Source organism: Trachemys scripta, chromosome 6 (genome assembly GCF_013100865.1).
Source record: "Trachemys scripta elegans isolate TJP31775 chromosome 6, CAS_Tse_1.0, whole genome shotgun sequence".
NCBI lineage: Eukaryota > Metazoa > Chordata > Testudines > Emydidae > Trachemys > Trachemys scripta.
In genome coordinates this window covers 15,755,451-15,773,150 of record NC_048303.1, presented here as the reverse complement: position 1 = coordinate 15,773,150, position 17,700 = coordinate 15,755,451, and the positions used below count along the sequence as shown (strand labels likewise).

General features: G+C 37.2%; 1 protein-coding gene across 1 annotated transcript in view; it reads right to left on the bottom strand.

The window, feature by feature from the left end:
- The window catches only part of DCC (DCC netrin 1 receptor), a gene marked incomplete in the record, with an annotated part of 974,185 nt that overhangs the window by 159,380 nt on the left and 797,105 nt on the right, over positions 1 to 17,700 (bottom strand). Inside the window, 3 exon segments of the mRNA XM_034774393.1 lie at positions 2,264 to 2,458; positions 9,834 to 9,944; positions 12,968 to 13,109. Coding sequence (XP_034630284.1) covers positions 2,264 to 2,458; positions 9,834 to 9,944; positions 12,968 to 13,109 — 448 coding nt within the window.

Sequence of the window (17,700 nt, the reverse complement as noted above, 5' to 3'; positions counted from 1 at the left end):
AAATCCATTTTGGAATCTAGAAAAATGTGTTTAATTTCACCTGAATCATTAATTGTTAGACCTATACAGTCATTAGTAATCACTTTTCTCCTTATGTTCCACTCACCTTCTTTGATGGCCCATTCAGACCTCTTTCCGTTTTGCATAATAACTTTAATCTCCATCAAAACACTTTCAAGTCAGCCTTTATCTACATAACACTTTGAGTCTCTGGACTTTGGTGGCAAAGCTTACATGTAGCTCCCTGCAAGTACCTTCACTGGCACAATTTCGAGAAATTCTGAATATTATAAATTTGAGGGACATAGAATATATTAAATGGATTCAGTGTTGTTCATATGAGTTACTGGGTTGTCCAGAAAAAAAATAGCTCTTTTATCATAATGGTGCTGGGAAAGGGAAAACTACAGTAACAGCTAGCACAGCGTATTTTGTGGTTAATTACTTAAGAATTAACCATAGATGAGAATTGTGACAATATTGTCATCATCATCAGTCATGGACTACCAACATTTAAGGATTTAAAACATTCTGGAGAGATTTTTGATATATGTTACCTTTTTGCATTACGGCTGGGCTTTTTTCTAATTTTGCAAATGACTTTGCCAAGCCAATTTAATTAAAAATACAAATGCCCTAATAGCCAAACAGAAGCTGCTTGGTGAAGTCTCAGTAAGCAATTTCTTCACAGTGCCCTTTATTGTAAACCCCTCCCCCCCAAAGTTTTCCTATGTATGAAGAAAGATTTTATCTGCATGAGACTTCTCTTGAGAAGAGGGTGACCACCGAGTTGAATCATATCTGGTTTCTTGTGCTATTGGATGCTATTACCAAAAAGGTGTATCTACTGATCAGAGAAGATGACTGGAAGACAAGAAGTTCTGTGTTCCATTCCTTGCCGTTACAACAAATATCTGTATAAATTCTAGCAAGTCATTTAACTTTTGTGCCCCACCCTAACATACAGGTGCATTACGAGACTTATATTTGTAAAGCACTTGAGCATGCCTAGAGCATCACATACAAATGTTAAATAACAATAATAATAATAAAGAAAAATTTCCTTGAAAGAAAAATGCTATAGAAGAAAAACAAAGAAAACTCATTATTTCTCATGACTTCATTCAAACTTTGAACCATTTTCCCAATTCTTGAATACCTGTATTTCATCACCAAAGTACCCAGTTCCCTGCATACCATGCCCAGCATCAAGATGAACCATCAGAGACAGTGTGTAATGTATAATGGGATAAAATAATATCTCCTTAAACCTTTCTGACAGATACAAAATATGAGTATTGTGAGTGCCATTCAATTCAAACACTTGGGCCAGCTCAGGGAATAGCATTTCCAGCTCCTGCTGTCTTCAAAATAGGGGTCCACATGGTGAAGTGCTTATTTAATATTTAGATTTGCTCTGAAGTGTAGGAGCCAAGCTGATATGCCACCAAAGTTGCAGCCCAGAAATATAAAATGCTGATTATATTTTTGAGTCTATCTTCAGCTCAATGAGCCTTCCATTGGTTCATCAGTTAAAGGTCTACTACATGACATGACCACTTGATTAAGAAAACTTGATCTTTCCTGATCTGGCTATTATAGTTTTCAGCATATGATCAAGGACAGAGAATAATTTCAACCAATCTGTGACGAACAAATAAATTCATGATCTCAGTTTAGTAGATTAATTATTTGTTCTAAACTCGCTGGTGACAAACGATTTTTATTTCCTCTTTTCCCAACACAATCATTGGGGTATCTCATTGTTTTGTAAAGGCCAAGCAAAAGATGAATTAGCAATAATTTCAAGCACATTAAGAGAGTGTATGTGCTGATTAGAATCAAACATTGTAATGCTGTAAGATCTATTATTGATTATTGTTTCCAAAGTTATAAATGTAATGAAACTAAGGTTCCATCTAGACTGTAAGTACAACTTTATTTTGGTAACCTGGTTATAACACCTTCATTGACATCCATGCTGCAGAATTATAGTGTTACCACCTGGTTACAGGAAGATAACCAAGTGCCAGTTTTGGTCAACTGCAGGAGTGAAACCTCAGTTGCCAATGCTGTTAGTAGCTGAATATTAACCATTGTGTGTGTTGGCACAAGCCATACTATGGCAAATTCAGCCGTTAAGTGGCTACAAATTTGGTTTGTACACAAGGCCTTAGTGATAGCCTAGGAAAAGTCTCCAAAATTAGTAAACTCCAGAAAAAACTTTTCCTTTAAAATCTCTAAAGAACAAAGAGCTACTTACCCAAGTTTTCGATGGAATAGTAGCGTTGTTTGCTGTCTACTCGCACTGTCTCAGCATATGGGCTGCCCACTCCATAGCCAATGATGTATCCGCGTACAACAATGTTTGGATTCAGTGGTGGAGTCCAACTCATGACGATACTGGTTGTCAATGGCCTGACATGAAGAGAGCTTGGCTGATCAGGAACCTGAGATTCTGGGATACAAAGAAAGGATCCATTAATATCCCGCTCATTGAGTTTTACCATTTACAAAGGCAGAATTTAGATTAAGAAATACGTTATAAGAAAGTAACGAGGAATCTCAGAGCTACATGCATAGTCTACATGCAATTTCCCTTTTGAACATTCAGCCTTGTTTTGAATTACATTCTTCAGCAACAAGCACATTAAGCAGCTTCTTCAACATATAAGATCCCTTTTCCTCTTTTTAAAAAAATAGAATATCCCTCTGTTCGTCCCATTTTTAGCATACGAATACCAGGCAGATCCGAAATTATGCAGGAAAGTGGAAAATGGAAATGTTTGGAATTGATAAAAAATTCCCCATAACAAATTTTAAAGTCTTCCTGGTTTATCTGCAAGTCAAATAAGATGCTGAAATCAACTAGATGACTTATCATGGGCCAGTAGTTTAAATACAGTATTTAATGAACTGGTTGACTTTGTGAATGATATAATAGCATTTATAACAGCAATGACCTATCTGATGCCTATGAAAACTGTAATGTTAATTACGAGCAAGCAAGCTTGAACTTTCTTGGACATGCCTCCCTTGGCTTGGAGGCTGTTCTGAATAATACAACAGCACTCGGATAATAAAATGAAATAATACAATGATATTTTTTATACAGGTTCTCTCAAGGCATATTCATTTCTATGTAGTACTTAATGACTTGATGCATAACTAGCACACTTTGTCTTCAGTGAACCCATTTTTACTTTAAAGAATAGATGAATAAATGCCTTTTGTTGGAGCGTATGGTAGCTACTATATCACAAGTCTCTTTAGAAGAGCAGCACAGTAGCTTGTCTTTTTGAGAGCAGAAAGAGACAAGCTACTATTTTTCCCCAGTGAAGAGGCCTGTAATATAATAGGCAAATGCATGGGGGGAGTGGGTAGTGGTACCAAATGCAGGTGTAAAACTCCAACAAAAGATATTTTGAGATTGTGAAGCATTCCCACTATAAACCTTGGAAAAGACCATAAAAAAGATGGAATTAATAACTTTTCAGTCCTATTGTCATATATGGTACAATGGTGTCTTTGGTATTTTATGTGCTTTGAAATGAATTCTATTTAACGCATTTGAAGAACTATTGAATTCTTAGTACATTTGAAGAACTATTAGTACATTACCAGTCTGATATGCAAGTTTTAAAAGTTCTTTGCACTCAGTTTTCTTAAAGTTGCTATACACGGTCATACACTTTAAGAATGAAGGAAATGCATTGAAGAATAGCTAATGACAAAACAAAAACCAGATTACACCAGCAGTGCCACCGCACATCATATACAATTGTCATTCATCTCCTTCTGACCTCCAAACTTTGCGTCAATGCAGAATCTAAAGTTACTTGAATCACTGTCTTTGAATACTAATGATTTTCAAAATTACAAAAGTGGTTCTTACATGAATCAGACATGTAGTAGCAGTTTAGCACCTTGTAATAGGAAGTCGTAGAATGAGGCGATACTGGATTCCTTGCACACGGTAGAAGCAGTAAATCTCAAGCAGTTCATGAAATCAGAACATTCAAAAAGCTATTGGCATCAAGCAATAATTTTTACATCTCACTTAAATAATACATAGAGATTTTAACGCCTACATAGACGTCCCTAGGTAGCAGTTGGGGTCAAACAATTTTATTCTGATATGCTGAACTGTTCGTATGAAGGAATTCAAACATATGTATCACACAATTTTAAACATCAGTGCCACTGTTGTCTCAGTAGCAAAAACCAAACTATAAAGAATGTACCCTTCTTGTGAAACACAGAGATAAAAATGAACCTAAGGTGAACTCACCCATTTTGGACTATTTGCCCACATAAAAGTTTTATGAACATGGGAACAGAAGACATTTCAGGGGCAAAATTCATTTTAGAGACAGAAGAATTCGATCTATAATTCTAGCTTAAATCTAGCACCTGTCCTACTCCTTTTACATTGTCACCTAGATGATGCCAGGTGTTGGCATACAGGTTTAGGAGAACTGCAAATGTGGTTAACTCTAATCTTTCTGAATATTGCTAAGTTTTTAGAGTGAACAATCCACTGTTGGAAGAGCTTGTTTCCTGCTGGCAGACTCATGGAAACTAAATGAATTGGTTCCCATTTGAAGGTTTTGTTCACAACCAGAAGGAACAGAAATGTAACATCACTCAGATGCTGCAAAAAACACTGTAAATGCTAAGACTCCATCAAGAAATCTTAATTATATGCCAGACTGTGGAATTTCCATGCACTGGTGTTGGAACTAGGAGGGCTGGGGGTGCTACTGCACCCCCTGGCTTGAAGTGGTTTCCATTATAGACAGGGTTTACAGTTTGGTTCAATGGCTCTCAGCGCCCCCACTATACAAATTGTTCTACCACTTCTGTTTCCATGGCTGGTACTGGTCTAATTATGATTAGAAATGATACAGAACATAGTCCTTTTGCTTAACCTTATTATCTGATATTTTTCTACTCTTGAGTAAATGAAGCAATCTATCCATACTCCTCATCTATCCAAGTAATTCTGAAATGTATTGCCTTTGTACTGACCAGACCCACAGTTTCTTTTTGTGATTAAACAATTTCATCACATTGCTAGCCATTATTTCTTTGGGTCACATATCTAAAAAGATCCAAAATATTTCCCCTTACGCAATTACAATCTGCCTTGGATATCCAGGTAGGTTCTTTATCTGCACAAGTAGCTTATCCCAATACCACCCGTGTCAATTCTGAGAGTATAAGCTTATTGGATGATAATGCACTGTAAACTTTCTTAAACACAAACTAGATTACTTTACGTCAGATCCCAAGGTGGTGTAAATTGATGTAGTTCCATTGACTTCCATGGAGCTATGGTGATTTGTGCCAGCTGAGCATCTGGCCCACTGTGTCCACAGCCACATTCATTCATCAATGAATACTTCCTAGTTCACCACTGTTCTCTTCATCGCTTCTACTTTATGTACTTCTGAAGCTGATCAGAAAACTTAAGATGGAACAATTTTCCATTGGAAAATGCAGTTGTTAAAACCAAATGCTTTGTAAAACGGTGTCAATTTTGTAAAAATTTCATTCCAGACAAAAACTGAAAAAAAGGCCCAATGTCTTCACCGTGCATTAAGGTGGGGCCCTTTCTCCAGCTGGATGTAGGAGGTAAACTGCCCCCTTCAACTTCAGTAATGGGGCTTGTACAGAAGCTGGTGGAAAGAGGGAATTTTCCCTCACCACAGAGTTGGACTAGGTGAGATGGGTTTATTGCCTTCCCCACAGTGAGTTGTGGACTTAATGGGGTAGAAAAAGGGGAGTTAGGCTACAATATCACAATTCATTGTGTAACGTTGTGGCAGATGTCCAGTTGGGAATGGATATGGATCAGATAAAAAATGGATAGGTAAAGGAGCTACAGAAAACACACTTTAAATAAGCAGAAAAAGGTGAAGGGATGATAGCTGCCCCCAAGAACTGATCATGGAATTACCTGCATTGTACAATTTTATCAGCCAGATACTCCCAGGCATTTTAAAAATAATTTTGTGGCTTAAATAATACCACATTCAGGGTCTCCTCCTCCTAGCATAGATGGGTAATGTTGTAATGGGACATTTTAGCATCATTTCCAGAATGAAACATTTCAATTTTTTTCATTGTGAAGTGACTTTTCATTTTGATATTTTCTTTTTTATAGTATATAATATGAACTTTTTAAAAAAAGTCAAAAATGAAGCCAAAGTATACATGGTGCTTGATTTGAAATGATTTTTTAAATCATCCCTTGGAAAAAATGTTAAATGTTGGGTTTGTTCTGATTCAAAATAATGCCAAATTTCAAAATCTGAAATACTTTGTGAAGCAGAATTTACATCCTTCACACAGCTCTACTCTTTACATACCTTTTACATTTAGTCCCTGGTAACTCTCACTTCCCCATCATCTTCCAGCTAAATGTATTAAACATCTACTTAGACTTAGCATATAGATATACCTCTTACTGTCTTCTTTACTGCATTTTTTGCACTTTTATGATCAATATCCAGTTATGCCTTTGTTTCTAACCTTTTTTTCTGTCTACCTGATATTAAACATGGTGTCTGAGACATTTCTGAAAGAAGGAATCTTGAAATTCTGTTTCTATACATAAATCCTCAAACCTGCTTTGAAAGATCTCCATTCTACATTCTACATTTGTCAACGCTTCTAGCATGAATAAAGATTCCACTCTCCTTGCACTCTACAATTGTGCATGGAATTCCTCTGACTGTAATTTGATGTCTCCTGTCCTCATTCATAGAAGGAAAAATTCTATGTGTACACCAGCTGCTGAACTCAACAAGAATTGCACACAAGTATCTGAAGGCTGAATCTGGCCCCTAGAGCCAGTAAGAAACTCTTACTTTTTCTTATGTCTGAGGTTAGGAAACACTTCATGTTACTTTGATTCTGCATTCTTTACCTTCTGCGCTATGCACATTTTGAGAATCTTAGGGCGTGTCTACAAGGTACCATGTAGTCAAGCTAGATTCTGTAAGAAATGAAACCTTATACCATAGTTTCACTGCATAATGTGCTGTCTTCTTTATTTCATCCTTAATCAACAACGCTTTTATGTAATGGTCCAAGCACACGTCTTTCATTCAGGGAATGTCGTATGTTTAAAGGTCCTTAATTCCTCAGGCTAACCGACAACACTAAGGAAGTTATTTATATTTGGGTCACTTTAGCAATTGTAGAGGATTCTCTGGAGTTCATAGCTGTATATTTTACAGATTAAACTAAGGCTACCTGATATTATTATTATTATTTCATTTTCTTCCTGTATTCCCACAATTCATTTTCAGAAAAAAACTACACTGTTATACAGGTTTAGCTTGTCATGTTCTTAAACACTAATTTAGGGCTGAAGTTAAACTATATCACTAATATGTATAATAGCTTGCATCTGTTCAAGGCAGCAAGCAGAAACTGAAAATCCTAAACCCGTTTTCCTGGAGGATACCTTTGCAAACTTGAGTCTCTTGCATCCCTGCTCAAGCTATTTAAATCAGACCCTATGGGGAAAACTAAATTTCCATTTTTTAAAGCACAAAATTTGAGGCTCAAAAATAAATATTTAAAAGCTTCCCAGCTGTCAGTAAGGGCACACAGGCTTTCCAGGGAACCTTGAATAAGCAGTGATGTTTGGCTTTCTAATCACTTTAACAAAACACACTAATTAAAAGGAATATCCATAGGGAGTTAGTGTAGTTCTCCTAGAAACTGTTCATCTTTGTGTTGCTTATGCCAAGCAGACATACAGTGAAGGCAAGAGAAACTGCATAAACCATAAGAGCAGAAAGGGAATTGCAGTTAACAATCTGTGCAACAGCATTTCTACTATTTAGCTGACAGTTGCAGGACTTTGCATAACTACAGTAATAAGTCGATTTCTCCCCAGAGTTTATCAGAGAATCTCAGCGGTATATATATTATGCAACACAATGCATGCAAAGTGTCAGATTGCTGCAGCTTCACTACAGATTTTTCATTGGTAGTGTAAATGCAAATATGTGTAGACACAATATATGAAAAAGGTCTTTGGTTTAATTTCATTATCAGTGTGTTTTCATTTTCATTGCATGTCCCCTATGATTACGCTGCTAGCATCTTTGCATGCATATACATGTATATTGTTGGAGGAAAACAAATATCATAATATTTTGATGTGGATTAAATGCAAATAAAAACAAATGTGTTCCAAGAAATGCATTGTGTTTCATTTTGCAACATAAATAAATAAAGCCAACGGATGTATTTGCTTCTTTTGTTAAAAAAACAACAACATGATATTAAATATTGAGACGTGTTTAGAATATATTTAGTTTTACTTACTAAGATCTACCTCCAAATGAGTGGCCAGCTGCTCTCATCTTGAGTAATGTGTCATTTCTGAAAGCGCTATCCACCCAAAATAGTAGTTAGTAGAATGATAGCATACATCACCAGATACCATAGCATATCATGACCAGTCAGTATGGTCACATCACTTCCAAAAGTGTCATCACCTCTTTAAAATGTTTATTGGAACCCAGTTGCATTGAATACAATATTTTAGGTGCCAAGTAAGCCAGATAGAATCATTCCTGGCTCCTCCATAAAAATGGAATTGGTGGTGAGGAAAAATGCTCAAAGTAGGGCAGGCTGGTTGTGAGATCATGAGGAAAGACTCTCAGTCAAAAAACAAAAAAAGGAAGATGATAATCTCCTGTTGCCTTTTTACTAATTGCCTGTTTATTCTTTCATCCATTTTACCTCTGTTCCTCTTTAGATGTTTTGGCCTTATTTAGCTTTTGAGCCTTGATTAGTTTCCTCTCCCCACCCCCGTTCAGTTTTCCCATATTTTCTATTGATCTTCTTCCTTATATATTTGCTTCTTGACAATTCTCCTTAGTTTTTTTCCTCAATTTCTATCTGCATCTTTTTTGTTCCATTTTACTTGCACTTTCTTTACTTTTGAAAGTAGGCAGATATTTCCATTACTTTTCCTTTCTTCTTTTAGTTCTTCAAATGTCTCAGTCAGTGTATCTGTCCCTTTGCTTTCAGTCACTTTTTTCTTCTATATCAACATCTGTAGTCATTTTTACATTCACTATTTTTCAAGTTCCTGTATCCTATCATCTTTCACTTATTATGTGGCTTCATTGCCAACCATCTGAAAATAGATACTCAAAGACAATAATCCTCAAGACATTTGTAGGCTCATTTTGCTGAGTTAGAGGCATCACTATTATTTTAAGTGCTTCTCTGATTGATTATGTTTATCGTTCATGATGTTATTGATTCACTTCATACTAATTTTCTTTCAAATAGTCATGACACACAGGTATGAAATTCTAATACCTGATATTTATAACAAAGACTTTTGACTCTTTATTGGTGATCAGACCAGAGACATAGCTTAAGAAATAGTAGTAGTGAAATCTATGTACACATTATTTGGTTGGTTATTATCCAAGATTGTTATTGTATATTTTTGCAAGTGCAGCAAAAACTGAAAAAAAAAAGTGAGACTGAAAATGAGAGTTCTTAGAGTGCCAGTGTAAATGAGAGAATAAAATTAAGTTGTCCTGTCTTGTCCCTTCCCCTTCACTTGTTCAGAAAGCAGCAGGCAATCTTAATAATGGGTAATCACTGAGTTCTTCTGCTCAAAAACACCCAGACAACAGCTCCTATAATCCAGCGACTATAATCATTGGAATCTAACCCAAGACCTGCACAGCCTCTGGGTAAAGCTCTAGGTAACAATTAGAATGACACCCATCAGATAAAAACTTAGAAGGAATGTGGTAATAATGTCTGAAAAGAAATGTAATTACCATCAAGATCATTCTCTGGAGTTTCTGCTGTATACCAATCGGAGGAGGGTCCTGTCCCATTGACTGTCATGGCAGCTACCTGGAAACTGTACTGACTTCCTTTATCAAGTCCTGTGAAAAACATAATATAAACCAAACAGAAAAAAAAAAGTTTTATCAAGATTCCAAAGTTTGCAACAGAACGAGAGCAAAATTAATAGTCTCCAGTAAAATTCCAGCTTCCTTGCCACATTTAGTTGTGTAGGTAAACAGGCCTGAACTAATATATTCCTTTATATGAACAGCAATAGTGAGTATGTTCCTACAGACATATTCATTTACAACAGAACCACTGGTCACTACAAATTTCTATTACTGTTGCTACTTAGTACCAATTCAGTTCAGCTCATAGACTTAATTCTGGACCCTATGTTGCTATGGTGAAACAATCTGTCCACCAAACCTCCTATAAGTGTTTTATCATTTTATTTAGTCCATCCTGACCATGAAGTATAAGAAAAACTGTTATGTTCAAATGCAAACATTCTCTGGGGAAGAATGATCAAAATTAAAAACAGCAATTTAAATTGATCAGACATTGGAACTTACAATAAAACACACAGCAGCCTTTTAAAATCTTTAAAATCTTTGTTTAAGTTACTTTACTATTACAGGTGTCTACATTATCCTGCAAAAACACCTGCCTAACAAACAGAGGATTGTAACAAGTATTTACAACTGAATATTTAAGTCATCCATTTAAAACAACTGTACAGTTCAGCTTCTCTAGCAACCATTTTATTATTTTATTTTTAAATATTTTATTATATTAGAGCCTATAATTATGAGGTCTGAAGGAAGTTTTGTTTTTAAACCTGCAAATTTAAATATGTATTTCCACTACTTTCCCAAAACAAATACCTAACTTAATATTTTAAAATGCAGAAAATCTTCCACACTTTGAATGCCCCCGCAGAGACAACCAGCGCCTAGTCTTCTATCCCAGGTACATGCCTACATTTGAGTCTCACTTTTCAGTTAGAGTCAAAACTTCAAGGACAGTCTTTCTTCCTCAGCAATGTTGAATTTTCCAAGATCAAGGTAGCTCTATTATATTTATATTAGTATATAGAGTACAGTATGCATGCATGTGTATATTTTACAGAGGGATATACCATAGACTGTGATGATATCAGTGGAACAAATTATGGAGTCATGTGATAAACTCCCTTCATTATGTACCTTTGACCATATCCCACTAACCCATCACCTCCTGAAGCACTTTTAACACTCCAAGTCTCTGAGCAGCCACCACTTTGTATTTTGAAATCACCTATCATAGAAATGTTTCATTCTTTCCCAACAAACCTGAAATTTTTATCTCCCCAAAACTACCCTGCTCTGAATCCAATTATCACTAGTCCTACAACCGTTACTCAAGTAGTCCCATTATCTTTGAGACTATTTACATGAGTAAGAACTACTCATGGTTGCATCATTAGATCTTAATTATGTAAAAATTATCTTCTGCTTTTGATTTTCTGTGACTCTAAACAAAGTTGGTGTTTTTTCAAAATAAATAAATTTTTTGTCCCTTAGATATGTACTTTCATGAGACAGAAATATTTTCAACTCTCAAACAATACTATTTTATTTTAAAGTAAATGGAGTGGGGAATTTCAGGGGAAGAGCCTGGATTTCACCTATGGAACTTAACTTCCTTCACAATAAACATATATTGCTGGTGCAATATGAAAATATACCTGTCATAGTCTGACGATATCCTGGACAAACTTTATGGAATTAAGATAAACTTTACTGAAAACAAGTTAAACGTTACTCATAGACTCAGACTTTAAGACTAGAAGGGACCATTAGGATTAATACTTTTGGGGGCCTATTGGTATTAAAAATGAAATGGTGTATGCGTTATTGTGGAATTGATGTACCTTCTCGATCAGGGAGGGGGATGCTAATGTATTTCCTCCATTATCAACCCTTTGAAGGCACCTCCCAGGAGAGTTATGCATATACTAATTCAATCTGGATCCTTCAGGATTTTTGGATAAATAGCCTGGTTTTAAACAGACTCAGGGCCTTCTTTCTGATCCACGAAATAGACAGGATCCTGGTCCATGGAGGGCCCCAATCCTTAGGGGAGGACTGGAAGCACTGGGCCTCCTGAGGTCCATAAAACTGTGTGCTTGTTCTGAGCTGAAGCTGTGAAGAACTTGTAAGCACAAGGAATCCCCTTGGATGGGGATTTGAGGGACTGCTTCTGCCAGAATCTATGTTAGGGTTGGGGTGAACCCTGGTAAGCTTATTAGCATGCGTGTAGGTTCTTTATTGTTTTAGGATGTTTTCTCTGTTTTGTACAGAAAAAAAAACAAAAGTGTGGTAATGTATAACTGTAGCAATTACATCTGTTAACTGTCTCTGAACAGGAAGCAAGCAGGTGTGCTTGGGCAGCCTGTCTGTGCTGGGAATAACACAGTAAGGCAGGGAGCTGTGCAGCCTGAAAATACCCCAGTCAGAAGGGCATGAGATGCAGGTCTCCACCGTAGAAAGGCAATGGCTGGAGAGCTGAAAGCCTCAAAGTGGGTGCCCTGGCTGGGCCACTGAGGAGAAATACAGGTACATCTGCTCTGTGACAACATCCTCCTCCAGAAAGGACTCAAATGAAATTATTCTTTGTTTAATTTAATGTTACCTTTAAAGTACTGATTTGGCTGATTACACTTAGCATGGCAATTATATTTTTAAAATAGTGTAGTGTTGGACCTTTCACACTGGGAAGAGAGATTCCCCCCCATAAAATACAAGAAGACAGATGGAGAAAAAAATCTGTGTGCTAGATGTCACTGTACTAAGAGAAAGGATGTGTGGTTGACTCAGTGGTCTGAGAAACCAAGCTACGCTTAAGATGAACAGAGGGAATTTGCTTTCATTAAGGTGATGAAATCCAGGGCACAAAATGTATGAAAAAAAGCATTAAGGAGAAAAAGTAAAAAAAATATATAAAGATTGTTTCTGTACAGCCCAATAAATGTCACTTGCCAGAAAAGAAATCAATGTTTCCTTGAAGTGAAAATATATTTTATTCCCAAAGCATTTAATTCATCAAAACCTTGCAAAGCTACACCATGAACACTAACCTGTGAACAAGTACCAGAGGTTGTTTGGCTCCAGTGTTTCTATCTCACCCCTGCGGGTAGTCTTTCTGTGTCGGATTTTATAGCCGGTAATAAATCCATTTTGTGTGCCTGATGGTGGAGGTAGCCAACTAACTTTGATGCTCTGTAAAAAAGGAGATGTTAATGTTGAAATTTTTGCAAAAGATGACGAGAAATGGAATCACAAGTAAACAAAAGTGTGTTGGGGGTGGGGAGGGAGAAGGGATAGGTGTCAAGGCTGTTTTTTATAACAACATAGTAGTAATAATTAAAATTAATCAACTTTAGAACAAACAAATGTAATTTAAACCCAGGCACCAAATAGGGTTGAAAATATTAAAACAATGACATCACTAAAACTACCTACTAATTGGCAAAATTGACTATGTGGATGGTTGAAGCTTGGGAAATAAATAGCATGGTCCCTTGCTGGAAAACTGTCTCAGTTTCAGGAACATTTCATTTCAACAGGCCAAAGGGACGTCTCAGCTCCTTCATGCACTTTTGTGATATTACAGCTGTCATCTTCATAGGTGAACATATACTGTGGCTCATCTCCACTTTCTAGTGAACCTCGAAGTTACAAAACCACCCATGCTAGCTGTACAAAGATTTAGAGACAGGTTCTCATCAAGAGCTTTCTACTTCCATTGACGTCAGTGGAGTAATTTCTGAGTTATATTAGTCGCCATCAAAAGATCAGTCCCCTTGGCTTTAACCTTATTGCTGATTCTAACACACTAGAGCATTTTAGCAGAATTGTTCGATGAAGTCAACAGCAATAAACTTAATCAAAATTTGTGTAAATACCTTGGCCTGCCTTTTCCAAAAAATGATTTTAATTGTCTCATTTTTGGAGCACTTTAAAAGGAGCCTGATTTTCATAAGTACTGACCACCACATCCTCTGAAAAATAGGTGACTCAAACTGGGCATTCCCAGTACTGAAGTGCCCCCAAATCATTCGTCACTTTTGAAATCTGAGGTAGTTGCTTTTATGATTCTTTATGATAATTCACTTTACACCATGTTATCAACAGATACAATAAAATCCCCAAAGGCATGATTCTTATCTGAAAAGTGAAATCTGAGCTACCATTTATAAGGGAGCTTTTGTTGTTCATCAATATCTCTTCCCCAGGACCACTGTCTGGGAATGAACTCTTTGTAAGAATCTGGTCACATGAGTACTGAGTGCCTAACTCCCATTGACATCACTGGACAGTTAGGATGTTCAAGACCTCACAGGATGAGGGCCCTATAAAAGTAACATACCCAGTCTTTAATAGAACCTATGCAACCAGCGTTTGGACAAAAGAAAGAGTAATCTACAGGGCAGTGGATAGTTTGACCATATACAATTAATTATCGTCATCGAATTGCTTAGTCCATGCACAAATAAAAGTTATGGCACATATCAAATTAATTATTGCAATATAAAAATCAATTTTGCACATCTACTGCATAGTGATTTATTGGTCCAAATCAATTAGACATTTCAAAATCAATAGGTGGGGTTTTCAATGCTAAATGATGTAATGTAGCAGTATGGTAGAACAAGCTGCATTTTTCAATTCAAGGAATGATTGTTTTTTAAAAAATGGATTTAGCAGCTGTGGCTATAAAATTGCATTCATGTAATATGTTTATGGGAAAATGCAACTGCTCAGAAAAGAGATGCTATAAACATGGACATAATGGAGAACATAAAAAAAAAAGGCTTCTGAATTCTTTTGGGAGGTTAACAGTAATTCTGTTAACATTTGCTTAAATGAGGGATTTTAGCTCGTATAAATCTGAGCACCCTGTGGGCCCTAAAAACTGCATGGCACTGTGCCCCTTTGTATAATCCTGTGCATCTTTATCTCCCTTTGAAGTTAATAGTGATGGCAGACCCTTGAATGATTGGCCCCATAGGAGCAATGGGTTTGATCTCACATTCAAGGTGTAATGCATAAAACAAATTTATAGCTAGACAAGTCCCAGTCCCTTAGAGCTCTACCCAAAGCTGTCACCATTATGGCAACAGTTCACTTTCACCTCAACTCAGTCTCCATGGACACTGCAGCAATGCTTTTTATCAATAGTACTTAACATGTGACCCTGGCTTCTCAAAAATCAATGGCTAAGGCTCTGAAGTGCCTCTTGTCCTTTACTCAGTTTGAGAGAGAATAGTAATTACTCGTACTTTAATCCTTTATGTTTTATAGAAGGGACAATTTACTGAAGGAAAATATTTCACTTCTATTGTACCAGGATTCCTAAGGAAACCATACAAAGATTCGGCTATCGTGCTTGTTTTATGAGCCTTCTAGGCATGGCTGCAAAGAACTTTTAATAATGCATTGAAAGGATTTTTTTTTAATCACCTGTGTATTATTGCAATAATTGCACTGTAATCAGACTGTGTCCACTGGTCTGCACTTCTGTAAGGTCATCACCAGCAGCACCGTATGGGTCTCAGCAGCCAAAGATATCATTGGCGTCATTCAGAGCTGCACTTTTGACAGTCAGACCCTATGCTTATTGGGGCACAGCAATGGACATGGCACTACCCCACTCATAACACTGGTCTACAATTTTTGAGAAGTCGTCTGCTTCAGAGATAAAATGTGCTATTTATTATGTATTTTGATGTGCTGAATTCAAATATGACAATTAAAACAACTGATTGGCTACTGTTCCTAAGATATTTAAGTTTTTACATTTTATGTCTATGTATATTGTGTAGATAGTAGAGTTTTAATCATAAATTGTAAACCTAGGTCTTTTCATGTGTTTATGGTTGCTTTACATGATAATATTTCACCTGTCCTGTTTATGGAACACTTTAAAAATCAGCAAAAGGGTTATATAAATAAAATTTATTATGAAACAAAAGGCAAAAAACTATTATGTACATAGTTTAGTCCTATTCAGTGTCTACTCGGCGCTTCTTGGCTTGTCTCTTGTATTCATTAAATGGAGCATCCCTTGTCACTGTCCAGCAATAGTCTGCAAGCATTGATGGGCTCCATTTGCCCTGATAGTGTTTCTCCATTGTTGCAATGTCCTGGTGAAATCGCTCGTCATGCTTGTGACATGTTGCAACCAAGGCTTTTGTATGCCTTGAGGAGGTTTTCCACCAACAACCTGTAGTTGTCTGCCTTGTTGTTTCCGAAAAAAATTATTGCCACTAACTGGAAGGCTTTCCATGCTGTCTTTTCCTTGCCACGCAGTGCATGGTCAAATGCATCATCTCAAAGAAGTTCACGAATCTGAGGACCAATAAAGACACCTTCCTTTATCTTAGCTTCACTTAACCTTGGAAATTTTCCATGGAGGTACTTGAAAGCTGCTTGTGTTTTGTCAATGGCCTTGACAAAGTTCTTCATCAGACCCAGCTTGATGTGTAAGGGTGGTAACAAAATCTTCCTTGATTCAACAAGTGGTGGATGCTGAACAGGCTCCAATGACTGTCGGAGTGGCCAATCCTTCTTGATGTAGTGGGAATCTCTTGCATGACTATCCCATTCACAGAGAAAACAGCAGTACTTTGTGTATCCAGTCTGCAGACCAAGCAAGAGAGCAACAACCTTCACATCGCCACAAAGCTGCCACTCATGTTGGTCATAGTTTATGCACCTCAAAAGTTGTTTCATGTTGTCATAGGTTTCCTTCATATGGACTGCATGACCAACTGGAATTGATGGCAAAACATTGCCATTATGCAGTAAAACAGCTTTAAGTCTCGTCTTCAATGAATCAATGAACAGTCTCCACTCATCTGGATTGTGAACGATGTTGAGGGCTGCCATCACACCATTGATGTTGTTGCAGGCTACAAGATCACCTTCCATGAAGAAGAATGGGACAAGATCCTTTTGACGGCACGGAATATGGAAACCCTAACATCACCTACCAGGAGATTCCACTGCTGTAGTCTGGAGCCCAACAGCTCTGCCTTACTCTTGGGTAGTTCCAAATCCCTGACAAGGTCATTCAGTTCACCTTGTGTTATGAGGTGTGGTTCAGAGGAGGAGGATGGGAGAAAATGTGGGTCCTGTGACATTGATGGTTCAGGACCAGAAGTTTCATCCTCTTCCTCTTCCTCATCTGACTCAAGTGAGAATGATTCTGGTGCATCAGGAACCGGCAGTCCTTCTCCATGGGGTACTGGGCGTATAGCTGATGGAATGTTTGGATAATGCACAGTCCACTTTTTCTTCTTTGACACACCTTTCCCAACTGGAGGCACCATGCAGAAGTAACAATTGCTGGTATGATCTGTTGGCTCCCTCCAAATCATTGGCACTGCAAAAGGCATAGATTTCCTTTTCCTGTTCAACCACTGGCGAAGATTTGTTGCACAAGTGTTGCAGCATGTGTGGGGCCCGCCTCTTGTCCTGATCTCCAATTTTGCAGCCAAAATAAAGGTGATAGGCTTTCTTAACCATAGTGGTTATACTGCACTTTTGTGATGTGAAAGTCACGTTGCCACAAACATAGCAGAAGTTATCTGCACTGTTCACAAGTACGAGGCATCTCTGCTCACTTTGTATATGGTTATGCAATACCAGCTTCAGATTGCATCATTCATTGTTTTGCCTAAAAAGCAAATACTGTCCAAACCCCGTCATAGATTTATTCATAGATCCAGTCAAAGATGTATTTTAGTCATTTCTGGTTTAAATTGAGATCCCTTCCCTTTATAAAACTCACTTATCCTCCGCCATT